Source organism: Canis lupus, chromosome 12 (assembly GCF_003254725.2).
Source record: "Canis lupus dingo isolate Sandy chromosome 12, ASM325472v2, whole genome shotgun sequence".
Taxonomy (NCBI): domain Eukaryota; kingdom Metazoa; phylum Chordata; class Mammalia; order Carnivora; family Canidae; genus Canis; species Canis lupus.
Window position 1 is genome coordinate 44,137,387 of NC_064254.1, and position 15,267 is coordinate 44,152,653.

The 15,267-nt window shown below is 35.3% G+C and overlaps 1 protein-coding gene across 14 annotated transcripts in view; it reads right to left on the bottom strand.

Annotated features, from left to right (window-relative positions):
• Positions 1-15,267, bottom strand: part of SNAP91 (synaptosome associated protein 91) — a 139,874-nt gene that overhangs the window by 36,047 nt on the left and 88,560 nt on the right. For 8 of the 14 annotated variants that reach the window (XM_025444874.3, XM_049092310.1, XM_049092311.1 and 5 more), the window contains exons 14-19: positions 7,872-7,886; positions 7,558-7,725; positions 1,671-1,778; positions 770-1,030; positions 456-533; positions 225-296 (exon numbers count right to left, since the gene is read on the bottom strand). The exons of 1 other annotated variant lie outside the window; for it this stretch is intronic. In XM_025444874.3, coding sequence (XP_025300659.3) covers positions 225-296; positions 456-533; positions 770-1,030; positions 1,671-1,778; positions 7,558-7,725; positions 7,872-7,886 — 702 coding nt within the window. Of the gene's footprint in view, positions 1-224; positions 297-455; positions 534-769; positions 1,031-1,670; positions 1,779-7,557; positions 7,726-7,871; positions 7,887-10,793; positions 10,838-15,267 lie in introns of those variants that run through there. 5 more of the 14 variants (XM_049092318.1, XM_049092315.1, XM_049092312.1 and 2 more) reach the window with 3 other exon arrangements.

Sequence of the window (15,267 nt, forward strand, 5' to 3'; positions counted from 1 at the left end):
GAGGTTTTAGCATGGGGGGTGGGGGAGAGTTGTCTCTTCACCAGCAGTAGATTTGAAATTATTAACCTCTTTAGTTGGTGATGGGCCAAACTGCGATTTTTTTTTTCAAGTGAAATTTGAGTTTAAAATGACTCAAGGCAAATCTGCATGTTTCCGTATCCACCTCTCCACACATAACCCCCATCACACATGTCAGAAGGCTTGGCCTTGGCAGAAGCACTCACCGGATAAGAGGTCAGCAGTGAGAGAACTCTCAGGCACAGGAGAGGCCCCTTGTGGTGGAGAGGAGAAAGCATCTTCCAAAAGTGAAACAAACCAAAACCAAGCAGAGGTAAGTAGAAAGCTGAAATCAAAGTTAAATATCTAACAAATGCATTATCACAGGTGAGCACAAAGAGTTCAATCATGAAAACATCTGGGGAAACTAATGTAAAAAAGGGTTGATTTAGTTTTACCTGTACCAAACAGGTCTATGCTAGGAGCAGCATCTGGCTTAGGCGCCGCAGCAACTTCAGGAGGAGACTCAAACAAATCTAAGACCAAGAACACACATGCCTTTACTCAACTTGACAAACCAGCCTGACATAGCATAGCTTTCCAGTTCTGAATTAGCACTGGGGAGAATTCTGAAGTAAGGAGTAGCAAATGGTTTCTAGAGAAGCACGTCGTTACACAGTTGTCATGCAGTAACAGTTGTGTATGCAGGGCATCTCAAGTACCAGAATTCAATCTACCAGATGGACAGAGTTCAACAACAACAAAAAATTACCACCAAAGATATCTAGAGCAGGAGGAGCGGCGGTGGTGGTGGCAGAGGTGGTGGCGGTGGCGGTGGTGGCAGCGGCGGCGGCGGTAGTGGCAGCAGTGGCAGCTGCAACAGCGGGAGCAGGAGAAGGAGCAGTGGCGGGAACCGGAGGGGCTGTGCTAGCTGTAGGGGTAACTACAGGAACACTGGTCTCAGGTGGCTTCATTGCAAAGAGGTCCAACTCGGGTGCAGCCTCTGCACTACCTTCAGATGGGGCAAAGGGGTCTTGTGGAAAGGAAAGTGGAGACACACATACAGCATCAGTAAGGAAAGAGACAAGAGAGACGCGTCGTATCTATGGGTAAGAGACACCTGACACAAGATATTCACACACTAGCTAGGCATTAAGCTGCTTGGGTTGAACTACTGTTTTATTAGCAAGGGTCAGTGATTAGGATGTTTTTCTAAAGAAAAAAAAAAAGAAAATTTAGTAGGTAACACAAGTTAAGAAACTGAAATGCTATGAATTACTGTAAAGATTAGCCTATGATCTGGGATCAGAGACTGTTATTCTTCAAATCCTCAATCTGGGAAATTTGGTAGCTTTGAAAATTTATTAAAATATGCCTATTTATTAGAACTCAGTGCTACAAAAGAGTACGATACAAAAGCAGAGGACAAAAAACATTAAGAGAGCATACTTGCACTGACAAAAATTGTCAATCTTGAGAAATTGTCAATTTTGATAAGTATGCACTTCATTGTCTTAATGTTTTAAGTGCCGGTACTATTTATTCAGTTATGATGAATGATACTTTATACTCAAGAAGAAATGAAAGTTAGAAAAACATATTGCCACATCTCACTATAGGAGTTTCACATCAGGACAGAAAAACAACAGACTTGCTCATGACTGTCAACCCACCATTTCCTGAACATGCATCAAGTGCTGCGGCTACGGGGGCTGGGGTAGCTGGTGCGGCGGCCCCTTCGGATGCTGCAGGGGCCTCCCCGGGAGAAGCTGCAAAGGCATCTTGTGTGCAGTTTTTAAAATAACAGAAATTAAAGGAATAAAAAGAGAAGAAAATATAGTAAAAGAACCAAGTTAAATTGCGAAAAAGGCTCCCTTATACAACATGATTTTTTTCAAATGCATTCTTATGGCCCATGCACTGTTGGCAGTCACAAAATCATAATACTTTGCGCTCCTTCGTGTTAGTTACATGCAAGGGGTACGGTGTTTATACTGCTGAAGCCTATTAGGATCCATCGGGTAACAAAAGTCTTATTGTATAAGGGCTCTGAGAAGCATGTTTTATGTAACATTAAAAATTAATGGATGTGAAAATTAAAACACAAAAATAACCTTATTATGTGATTTAAGACATTAATCTTTCATGTACAGCTAATACTCATTCACTATGTTACTATGATGTCTCTGACTGTGGTTTCTACCAAATATAGATGTCTTGTTTAATGTCAAGAAAATTAAACATATGATGGTAATGTAAACAAGTAATTAGTTAAAAAAAATTTTATGGGCTAGTACAGGCAAAATTACACTGTTAACATGAAAGGTTTACTAAGTATTTATAAAAGTTAAGTCTTTGCTATCCTTGAAAAACATTTTCATATACACCAAGGATTTAAGGAAATAGATAACAAAATTAGGGAATGACACTGTAATGCCTTCATTTCAACTTAAATTTATCACTGTTTTCAAATATTGCATTGCTCTCATTATTTGGAAAATGATCTATTTTCAACAGACTAAAAACATAGTTCCGTGCTTTAAGACTATAAGCATATTACTATTTTTAAGCAGAAAATCCATTAACATATAGGCAGCCCCAGTTTATAAATGCCCAATATATAAATGGCTGATGTGTACAAACAACACCCAATGTGTTTTTGCCAGTAAACCACGTTAATTTGGTAAAAACTCCTGGAGTTTTCAAAGAGATTCTGTAGTTCAAAAGTACAAAAGAATGAAGATATCATTAGTATTATTTGCTCAGAAGAAACTCCTGGAAATACCCACCTAGAATTTGCCACTTACCTGCTAGACTTCTCATTCTAAAATACTGCCGCCTTCCACAATATCTACAAGTGCCCCCTACAACACTGTTCCTCGGGTCGTTAAAAATAATTTTTCAAGTATGCTTGTAAAATTCTACACAGTATATCCCCTTTATTGGAGATTTATATAATATACATTAGGCTGTAGGTGGTTCTACAGTCAAGGCACTTGTTTCTGAATTTAACCCAGCATGTTCCAAACTGATCTGAGTATGAAACAGACTTTCCTGCTTTCTTGTCCTGAGGCCCAGCACTAAGTGGAACAACAAACACTAATTGGACACTTGGGTTAAAAGGTCCTTTACAAAAACACAAATATCTTTAGAAGATACGAGACAGTTAGTTGTTCTTATCTTACAGATTTATTTGATCTGCTTGCCTCTCTCAGCTCTCAGCTACACAAGGGAGTATGATTCCTGAAAAGTAGAGATCTGTCCGGGGAGAGGCCACATAAAACTGGAGTGTGGATAGGCCAGGCTTGCTTCCCCAGATGCAATGCGAAAGACTGTAATAGAGGGCTTAGAGCAATCTGAAAACCCTAAGAGCTGTGGCAGTACACAAGAGACCATAAGAGGAAGCTGGTAGGGCTTGAAAGTATTTTGCCACAAGTCAGGTCTGTTTTCTTTCTTTTGATTCCCGTAAAACCTAGAACCGAGGCTAATAATACTAGAACTAGTAAAAACAGGAAGAGCGGTCACTAGTATTTATGTGCCAGTCACTGGGTATATATTTTATGTACATTATTAAATTTAATTCCTGTAAGTATCTCACAATATAGGTTCTATTATCTCCACCTTGTGGAAAAGAGAACAAAGTCTAAGTGACTTGACCAAGTTCACAAAACAGGCAAATGGTGGAGTCAGGATTTGGTGGAGGTTTGTGTGTTTAACTACCATGCCACATTGTCATGAACCATGGCACACTATACTATTTCGTCTTTGTAGGATGGAATAAACACCAGTTACATCAGTGTTGGGGGGTCAAATAAATATCCATGGGCTAGCCTCTTCGATTATCCATGTTTTAGTGAGTGAAACCCAAATTTGTAACCATGTCCTCAGAAGAGGTTTTTTCCTTCCCTGTCAGCAAGACATCTCCTTTTAATGCTTCTCCTGTTACTTAAAACTAAACATTATAAACTTATCTAGTCCCATCAAAACTTCTCTTAAAAACAGGAGCCTAGCTGCTCCAGGTTTTATCTGCTAAGTCTTCTCAGGCCAGGAGGGAGAGATTTGCATAAGTGAGACTGCAGAATACCCCAGTCCCAGTCACTGCCTGACTAGCCAGGAAGAAGGCCTGGAATGAGAACTGTCTAGAAGAGCTCAGTTGCCTCAGAACTGTGAGAGGGAATACATTTTTTTTTTTTATTAATAAAAACAGAACTTGTTTAACAGAACTTGTTTAGCTTTCTTTCATTATCAAAGGCAGCATTATGCTTCCAGTTTTGAAGACTTAAGCTCTTTCCAATCAAGTTCTCTTTCCCTTGTTTCCCATTTGCAATTCATTTTTACATTCTGCCTGTTTTCGACCAGTGCTATTTCCTGGAAATGCACATTCCTGCTGTACTACAATTATAAACCCAGTCCAGACCTTCCCCAGCAAAACAGTCTCCCTGACATTGCTACAAACCAGTCTTTTTTTCCCCTCTAGCAATCTAGGAAGAATTTTCTCTTAAATTTTTTAAACATGTGACTACCTTTCCAAAAATTTCAAATAGCTGTGATTTTTCCCCAGCCTGAATGCTCTCCATCTTCCCCAGGCACAAACCATCTTTAAATTATGTATTTGGCACAAAGGTTTCAATCATTGTCAATAGCCTGAAAGTCAACCTTCTAGTCTTCCTCAAAGTTCCCAGATTATAAGACTCTTACATGAAATCTACTTTTAAGTGCTTATGTTTAAGTACTGGTTACAAGGAAGATTAACTTAGTTTGTCAACCACCTTGTGCAAATGAAAGGCTTGTGAGTTAACGTTCTCTGGTTTTTTGAGCCACGTGGTTTCATGCTCACCAACTATGTCCTCATGAAAGCTTGTTCACAAATTGATTCAGGTGGTTAAAAGGGTAACCTGGTGAATGTGTAGAGGAATTAGTATCAATTTAGCATTTCTAGTACTTAAAAAAACCCTATGTTGTTGCAAACTAATATACTGCCATTAGTATAGTTTTCATAAGTGAAAAATAGGATATTTTAAGGAAGTTTATCTTTTATCAATATCTGTACATTTTATTGATTTTTTAAAAACATAATACTATCTTGCAGGTGGTTTGCCTGACCACAGAAAATAGATTTTTTCTTAAAAGTTCACTTTAACAGATAAAGCATTTAATAAATATAATGTTTCTGAAAAAAAAGTTTTTAATAACTTACATTGAACTAAAATGTTATGTGGGGTATCAATCTGAATATTTAAAAATAATATTTCCTATTTTTCAAATTTGTAATGAGAATACACAGAAAATTTCAATGTTTCTATATTTAATATTCATGAAATTAATCAGTGACTTTTCAGAAATTAAGTATCTTTAACTTATTTCTAAAGATATCTATTTAGTACTGCTGTACAAACTAGATAAAACCTCAAAAGCACATGTTTTGAAGTCATGGAAACAAAATATGCGGTGCCCTTACTGTATTTAAGAGTTCTATCACTTACTGATTTCAGTGACAAAAAATAAGAAAAAAAAATGGCCACACAGCATGGCCCATCTCTAAATGATTCCATATAAATCAATAAAGAGCATGAAATAAATTAGGGAATATCATTGAAAACTACATAACAGGAAGTGACATATATAGACTCTTGACCATAAATGATAGAGATTTTATAGCTATCAGAGGTTAGAAGACAGTTTATGGGACTATCCATATCAATAAAAATAACTGTGACAAGATTTATAGATGTACTCACTTTACCTATAGCCAGATGACTAGAAAGGATATTGGTAAAATCACAAGGAGAGCTCCATTCTTTGGTATTAAGTTATATTGTTTTCTTTAGTATTAGTCTTTTAAATTTGTATTTCAGGATAGAAAAAAAATGTTCACAAACATATGGATTTTTCTGCGTGATGAATGTAGAAACATCTGTAATGAGTGATCAACACAAACAGCATGATGGCACAAAGACTATTTCAAAGCAATATATTGGGTGTTATTAATCTAGAGAGCCATGAGGGAAGCAAGATGGAGTTGACTGATTTCTTAAAGGCAATTAAAAGTTTCTTACAAATAGACTGAAAAACAAAAATCTAAATAGCTAAAGATCTAGAAATGTTTAAGCATGAAATAGTTATCCATTCTGTTCATATTTTCCTTGAAGTTTTTCTGTCAATATAAGCCTATGAGAAACCACCCATCCTCAATACAAATGGAGGGGATGGCGGAGAGGAGGTAAAGAAGTTGATTTTACAAACTTAAGCTAAAAATTTAATTTTTGGTCTCAGAAGTTACAGATGCATAACTGAAAAACTAACTTTTGCTAGTGGTTCACTATTTTTAACAAAATACTGAGGAGCCTGCAAACCCCTTTCTCCTTTTAAAAAAAAACACTTTTCTCCTATAATAGGAATGGCAGTGCAGCAGGGCAGCAGCAATTTCCTCGTGTGAATGAGTGGCAACAATGTCATGTCCAGCTGAGTGCTCCTTGTCTTAGACAATGTTGGCAAAGCTCAGAGACTGGGGCAAGGCAGGTAGCACAGTGGTATGTGGCAGTGTGTAAGTATATGCTCCCAGGGGAATATATTAACTCCACCAGAGCTTGCCAAATCTCTCCTGCTCTCCCCATCATTTGCCTCCTCCAATTTCTTTACCATATTCTCAAAATGCCCTGGGAAAGATGTTATATGGTAATGGAGAAATACAAGACTATGATGACTATAACACTACTCGATGTATATATTTGATATGAGCACTTCTCCAGGTGTGGACATTAGTACCACTCAGATGGGAATATGTAAATACACTCGCTTCAGATGGTTCATCAGGTCCAGGCATAGAATACTGCCAGAGTCTAGGATACCTGACTTAACTTCACAGCTGTAAGTCAACACTGTCAGAATTTATATTTGCATGTGAAGTATATTTTCAGGCAATCATTTCAAATCCTGATCTAAACCTGTTTTCAATCAGCATTTTGAGCGTTGTATCAAATGATCTCTCAGAGTTCCAATGCCAAAGATGATCCAAGTTTTTGCTTGTACAGAACAAGCTTACAGTTACAAAAATGGGCATATCCCTAAACTCTCTTCAGAGACATCCAAATCTGAACTACTCTTAGATGATTTTTTTTGTCTTACATCTTAAAAAGTAACTTAAGCCAGGACTTCTCATTCCATATTCTCCAAGTATTATTCATTCAGCCAGTTTGATTATGGTCAAAAAGTCAAACCTAAATATGATACAGAGATCGGGTATCACCTTTATATTGATACTGTGGGGCAGGAGCATATATGGGGTAAGGGTTCTAATAGCAACTTAAATCCTCACTTTTAAGTAATGGAAAAATCAAATGGGCCTAATGCATTACAATCTTTACTCTAAAATCACTAAAATTAAGTGAAGATAAAGTTGATAAAGTTAAGTGAAGATAAATATATATGAAGAAACATGTAAAAAGTTGTTAAACACTGACATGCTGTTATGTAATATAAACATTTTTAAGCACCTTAACTCTAAGGTGATTTTAGCAAACCTGGCAGGAAAAGGACAAAACAGTGATGTGACTGACTAACCTCCAAAAAGATCCACGTCAGCAGTGACAGCAGTGACAGTTGTAGTAGTTGAGGCAGAGGCTGAAGCAGTTGCAATTTCAGAAGTTGTAGTAGGAGGGGTAGGTTCTGGTGCAAATGGATCTGAAATTTGTGCTTCAGAGGGAACAGAGGAAAGTGCAGCCAGAGAATCTATGTTGCACCATAGACAAAGAACAAACAAGAGACAAGAAGAGGAAAGGACAAAGATATACCAGGCTCCAAATGATCAAATAAGGACAGTCATTAAGAGACAGAAGGCTCTCAAAAACACAAGTTTAAAATAAAGCTTTACTCACCCTCTCCCAAGAGGTCTATTGATGTCCATTATATGTCAGCATATGAAGAAATAAGAGAGAAAGCTGAAACATGCAACCACACTAATGTCCAAGGCGAGGTACTAACTGAAGACATTTTAGCTTTATGCACCTTTCTGGACCACTTGCAATTACAAAATAATGTATTACCTATTATTATTATGGAATGTTTGAGCTGGAAGGGACCACAGGGATCCTCTAGACCAAGCTTCTTATTATATTATACATAGGAAAATGGCGAGCAAGCAAGGTCAAGAGACTTACCTGAAGTCAGCTCTAAATGACTTTGACAAACTCAATTTATTTCTTGCCAGATTTACCATTTCATCTGCTTTGATTGGTTTCACTCTGTACTATAATATGAATTCATAAGAAACTGCAGTTGATTAAACTTTATTATAATCATATACTTGATGTGTTACTTCAGTCCAGAATACCACAGAATAAATGCAGGCCTTATGATAACTATAGTCTAATCATATAGAACATGCCAAATGTAGTAAAAAACCTGAGTGCAGGGCAGCCCAGGTGACTCAGCGGTTTAGCGCCACCTTCAGCCCAGGGCATGATCCTGGAGACCCGGGATCGAGTCCAGCCGTCGGGCTTCCTGCATGGAGCCTGCTTCTCTCTCTCTCTCTCTCTCTCATGAATAAATAAATAAAATCTTAAAAAAAAAACAACAACCCTGAGTGCAAGTGTAGAGGGTAGGGGGAAAAGAAACCCTAACCTACATGATTTTTGTCTTCACAAATTTCACATTACTGGATGCTTTTCAATTTGATAGGTAATCTTTCTGTTTATAAACATTTTGTGACAACATATGATAATTATTTTTAAGATGAATGTGATAGATTGTGTAGCATCCAAACTTTTCAGGCCTTCTGAAGTCTGCATTCCTTTTGGAGATGCATACTTTCTTAAGGTTCAACATGGGATTACAGTTGGCATCCTAAATAAAAAGCCTAGGACCAATAAAAAATATACAAAAAAAAAAAAAAGCCTAGGAAGGGTAATTCTTAACTGAACTATGACTTTAGGTGAAACATTTTGAGTGTCCAAGAGCATTCTTGTATTCCCAGTCCTGTGATAGACTCCAGGGCTCATATTTGGATTCATGAATATTACTGGAAATTAAATTTCATCAGAACTCATTAGGGAGCTATTTTTTTAAAGAGCCTTAAAAACAATTATGAGAACTCAGGAAATTAAAAGTTCTAGAAGACATTTAAAAAACTGAGACCCATAAATTTGACATAAAATATGGCCACATTCATTTATGCAATTTGCAAACCCGATAAATATTAGATAAAGCATTCTATAGATACACTAAGATAAGGCTCTTCCGAACCAAATCATATATTTCATAACAACATTAAAAAATTCTGGCACACAGGGTACTTCACATTAGAAACAGTTTTTTTTTTAAATTTTAGAATGTATGCCTAATCAACACCAGGCAAAAGGAGCTATGTTGATTTGGAGCTATTAGCTGATCAGGTCCCAAATCCTGAGAAACAGAAGGTCCTTCCAATAATTCCTCAAACCAACAGTTTCAGGCCCAATACAACTGTTAACTATAGTCATCCATCCTAAAATATTAATTAGAAACCAAAGTGGATGATCAAAAGCCAGACAGACTTGGTTTCTCTATTCTCTGACACAGAGAGAGAGAGTCTAGCCTTGCTTTATCAGTGGCTAATTCAAGATGCAATGTGACTTAGCAGAAGAGCTAAGAGCCATGTGATTTAACAGTTTTCAAACCTGCTATTGTCTTTGACAGCGAATGGACAATTTATTTCATACATTTGGTAAGTGAGAAAGAAGACTATTCACACATACTAGAAGGAGAGAGAAACAAATATTTTTTAAAAGTATAAAAGATGAAAATGCTTTTAAAAACACATGTTTCTGACTAGTGTTCTATTCAGATGGAGAGTTCTAAAACTTGCTGCAATATGATGAAAGATGGGAAGTATAATTTCCTAGGGAAACGTATTAGTATGATTAAACATACTGGTGCATAACTGTTGTTGGAAACTTTTGCCACAGGATTTAGTCTCTGAAATCTTAATTTTCTGGATGAAATATAATTTATGTTACTTATGTCTTGCTTTATGCAGAATTTTCCCTACTATAAAAGAAAGCCCGACTTCAGGATGATGGGAACAGTTATTATTCTCAAAGCCAACACTTTTTATAAAGAATTAAACTATATAAGCCCTCCCCCTGCCCAACACCCACAGCAGTAGAGTTCAATTCACTGGCAGGTAGTACATAATTAGAAATATTTTTTTGCATTATGGAAATTCTAGAAAATATTCACTGTAATTGAAGAAACAAAACTACACTGAATTAATAAGGATATCTAATTTTACAGTGATACGAAGCTAAACTTCTTAGGTTATTATAAAGATTAAATGTGTTAATATAATTTTCAGTGCTCACCATATCTGGAGAATATCAGATGCTCGCTAATCGTAATAATAGCAATAGGTAACATTTAAGTCAAGTTATAATTTTCATTATAGAACTATGCATTTCAAAGCTTCTATAAATCTTTCTATATGTGTGTGTAACATATGCATGTTTCCAAAACACCTCATAGATATCCCCCCAAATTTAATTAACAACCAAATGGTAATATAGGTCACTAAAATTGCTTGTATTGTGGGTAATATTCCCTATGTAAACTATTAAAGTCATATGATTACATAATAATGATGAGCCTTCACATGCACTTTGGTTATTACTTTCTATTAGGTCTCTTAATTCTAATAAACCCTAATTAGGTCAACTAATTATAGTAAAACTCTAAGAGGAATTCTGTATTTCTCAGAAAATAGAAATTTCACCTCAAGTATTTATAATGAGAAATTATCTGTTTCCCACTTCTAAGATATGTAGAAATACATCACATACTCACTTGTTTGTGCGGAGAGATGAATTTACTATGAAGAGAAAAACACTCTCCTTATTATGAGCCCAAAGGTAGGGATTTAAAAAATGCTCTGTCTTCTTCAAACATGTTCATTATCAGCCCACAGAATGCAACTCATATATACATTATTTACCTTAGGTTTACTAAAATATGAATTTGCTAAAATTTGGTTTGTCTTATACCAACAGGAAAATATCATTTACAATTTGTCCCTTAAAATGGCAATATTTTTCAATGCCTCTAACCCTTAAAAGAAATTTATGAACACCTGAAGTGGCCAATGGTTGCTGTAAAATGAATCTTCTTACTAGCATTATGGTCAGATAAGAATATCCAAATAGGTCTGAAGAGTTTTAAGGTTTATATTTTGCTGTCAGGTTATACAAAATTAAAATGCGCTTCAATAATAGAAGCAGCTTGATTTTATCAAACAAGATTGAGAAAGTGATTTTATTTATTTTTGCTTAGTCAAATGAGCCAAAACATATCTGTTACAATTTAGCATCACATTCAATTACTACTGGATATCTATAGGAGAAATGCAAGCTGAAGGTAACTAATAATATTTCTGAATTTCATATTATACAAGTTTACTTCAATTTCTTAAGGCTTATAGTTTTTACTATTTTGCTTAGGAATTAGAGAATGTATTAGTATTTTTCTCTCTACCTGACTTTCTACTACTATGAAATACTGCAGTTACAGATATCTTCTTGAGACAGAATACTAACATTCTCTAATTATCAAAAAGTGACCATAAGGCCCTGAGCCAAGGTTCTGCTAGTCTATCAGGAGCTTTGTACTATATAAAAAAGTGCTGTCTCAGCAACGGCAGATTAGGAAAAGAAAAGTACTTCTTTCTTAAGGAAGAAAAGGCTCACAGCTTGACTCTCAGAAAGCAGGCTGGAGTTTAGTTCCTCTTGTCCAGCCTTTGAGCAAGCCATAAACTGCATGTCCCTGTTGAACAGCCCTGACTAAAACCACACTATTCTGCTTTCCTATATATCCACTGCTATCTTAATGCCTCAATCACCAATACTTATTTCTAACAAGATTGAAATGTATTCTAATGAAATTGGTTATTATAACTTATCCTGTAGAGTACTGTAACTTGGCAAAAAGTGCCTGAAGATGGAAATGAATAGAAATGTTTCACTGAAATTTTAAAAGATTTCACCTAGCTTTATCTTTTTACTTGGCAGTCTTTTGGTACATAATTAAAAAAGAAAATAAAAGAAAAGAAGAAGTATTCCTCTTTGATTTCATGCCAAAGAATAAGGTGAAAGGGGATTGTTTACAGTTTCACTGTTTGTTTATTCATTAAAGTTCTAGGTAAATCACTAAATGTTCGGTAAGTTCTAAAAATTAGTGTGAATACATATTGACTGAAATAGTTGACAGAATTAAGGACTTAATACACTCATATAAAACTGAAAATATTTTTGTATGGCCCCACAAATTATAATTAACACTAAGTTTTAAATTATAAAAGTTCTCTGAAAGTCATTTATATGAAATTATGACCGAAGAAGGCTGATTTAAAGATATGGATTTGAAGCATTTTAAATGAACCAGAGAATACAATTAATTGTAGTAAGATACTGTGGTAATGAAAATAAATTATTAAATTGAAATAAACACTTCGGAAAGATGAAACTCAGAATGAAAATATGAGAGCCAGAAGAGTGTACTTATAAAATCTCAGCAGCAATACTTTCCTTCTACCAAATAAAATTTAATAAAGTTAAGTGAAGTTGAAAGAGCAGTTTTATTTAAAAAAACTGATAGCTATAGGCATGGGAGTTCAACACAGAAGGTTTAAATATTTAAAGTGGAAAACCGGGATCCCTGTGTGGCGCAGCGGTTTGGCGCCCGCCTTTGGCCCAGGGCGTGATTCTGGAGACCCGGGATCGAATCCCACATCGGGCTCCCAGTGCATGGAGCCTGCTTCTCCCTCTGCCTGTGTCTCTGCCTCTCTCTCTCTCTCTCTGTGACTATCATAAATAAATAAAAATTTAAAAAAAAAAAAAATAAAAAAAAAAAAAAAAAAAAATAAAGTGGAAAACCACTAATACTTAAAATGCTCATATTTATAATTAGCAATTTATTGCAGGACTGGTTACCTGTTGTTTATTTTGTTGTCAAAACAACTTGGAAATAAAATCAAGAGGTCATAGTTTGTGCTCTGATGTCCTACTGACACACTGTTTAGCAAGCTAGGATTATTTAATTATCTATGGGAATGCAACCTTATATGACTTTGGAAATTTAAAGTTAATTAAGGATTCTGATTCCAAAATGACATATTAAAAGCTACAGATCTTGCCTACTAGTGACTCAAGTAATATTCTGTCTGGGAGAAGATAACCTCAAGATACGATCTTTATTGCCCTATTGAACATTAACTAGTTTTGTATTTAACCTAGTTAAGTTATTCTAGCACTCCTTTTCAAACATGGATAAATACCAAGTCCCTCAAAACATTATCTGAACCATCTTTATAATCTTACTGATTTTCTCATCAGCAAATTATTGTCTTTTCACCTGTGTTGTTTCTTTTCCCTACCTTAGCTTTACTGAGGTATGTATTTAAGATGTACAATGGGAAGAAAAAAAAAGATGTACAATGTGATGATCTGACATACATGTACATTGTGAAATGATTATTACAACCAACCTAACACAGCCATCACCTCACATAGTTACTTAGTTACTATCTTTATTCTTATGGTGAGAATTCTTAAGATTTCAGCAAATTTCAAGTAAACGACAGTATTATTAACTACAGTCACAAGCCATACATTAGATCTCCTGAACTTACTCATCTTATAATTGACAATTTGTGCCTTTTGATCAATGTCTCCCCATCCTGTGCCTTACTTTCCATCCCCTGCCAACCATCAATATACTTTCTGCTTCTGTGAATTTGACTTTTTTAGATTCCAGAATACAAGTGAGATCATACATATTTGTCTATGTCTGGCTTATTCCCTTAGCATAAGGTCTTACATGTTCACCCTGCTTTTGAAAATGGGAAGATTTCCTTCTTTTTAAGGGCTGAATAATATTCCACTGAATTTACATATATATAAAACATATTTTCCTTCTCTGTTTGCCCTCTGAAAGACATTTAGGTTATTTTCATATATTGGCTATTGTGTATAATGCTGCAGTGAATATGGGAGTACAGATATCTCTGATATGTGTGTTTGTGTGTGTGTATCCATTCAGAAGTAAGATTAGTAAATCATGTGGTAGTCCTATTTTTAATTTGAGGAATCTCTATACTGTTTTCCATAATAGCTATACTAATTTCCACTCCCACCAACAGTGTACAGGGTTCCCTTTTTTCCATACCCTCATCGGTACTTGCTATCTCTTTTCTTTTTGGTATAGCCATTCCAACATGTATGAGGTGATATGGTATTATGGTTTTGATTTGCATTTCCATGATAAATGATCCTGAACACTTTTCCATGTATCTATTGGCCATCTGTATGTTTTCTTTGGAAAAAAGTCTATTCAGATCCATTGCCCATTTTTAAATCAAGTTATTTGTTTTTTGTTTTTTGTTTTTTTTTTGGCTATTGAATTCAGTCCTTACATATTTTGGATATTAACTCCATACGAGATACAAGGTTTGCAAATATTTTCTCCCTTTCTGTTGGTTGTATTTGAATTTTATTGTTCCTTTTACTGTGCAGAAGTTTCTTAGCTTGATATAGTCCTATTTGTTTATTTTCACTTTTGTTGCCCATGCTTTTGGTGTCTATCCAAAAAAATCACTGCTAAGACCAATGTCTAAAAAGATTAGTTTCTCTGTTTTCTTGTAGGAGTTTTTATGGTTTCAGGTATTATATTTAAGTCTTTAATTCATTAAAGTTACTTTTTGTGTATGGTATAAGGTTCCCATTTTATTCTTTTGCATGTGGATATAGTTTTCCCAAAACCAGTTATTAAACAGACTATCATTTCCCTGTATTTTTGGTGTTCTTGTCAAAAGTTAGTTGATCGTATGTGTGTGGATTTATTTTTGGGCTCTCTGTTCTGTTGGTCTGTTATCATACCAGTACCATACTATTTTACTATAGCTTTGTACTATAGTTTGAAATCAGGAAGTGTCATGTCTTCAGTTTCGTTCTTCTTTCTCAAGATTGCTTTGGCTGCTTGGGGTCTTTTGTGATCTGTACAAAGGATAGGATTATTTTTCTATTTATGGGAAAATGCCATTACAACTTTTCTAGAGATTTCACTGAATATATAGATCACTTTAAGTAATACGGACATTTTGACAGTATTGATTTTTCCAATCCATGAATACAGAATATTTTTCTCTTTGTTTTCTTCAATTCCTCTCATCAGTGTTTAACAGTTCAGTGTACAGATCTTTCATGTCTTCAATGAAAATTTATTCCTAAGTATTTCATTCCTTTTGATGCT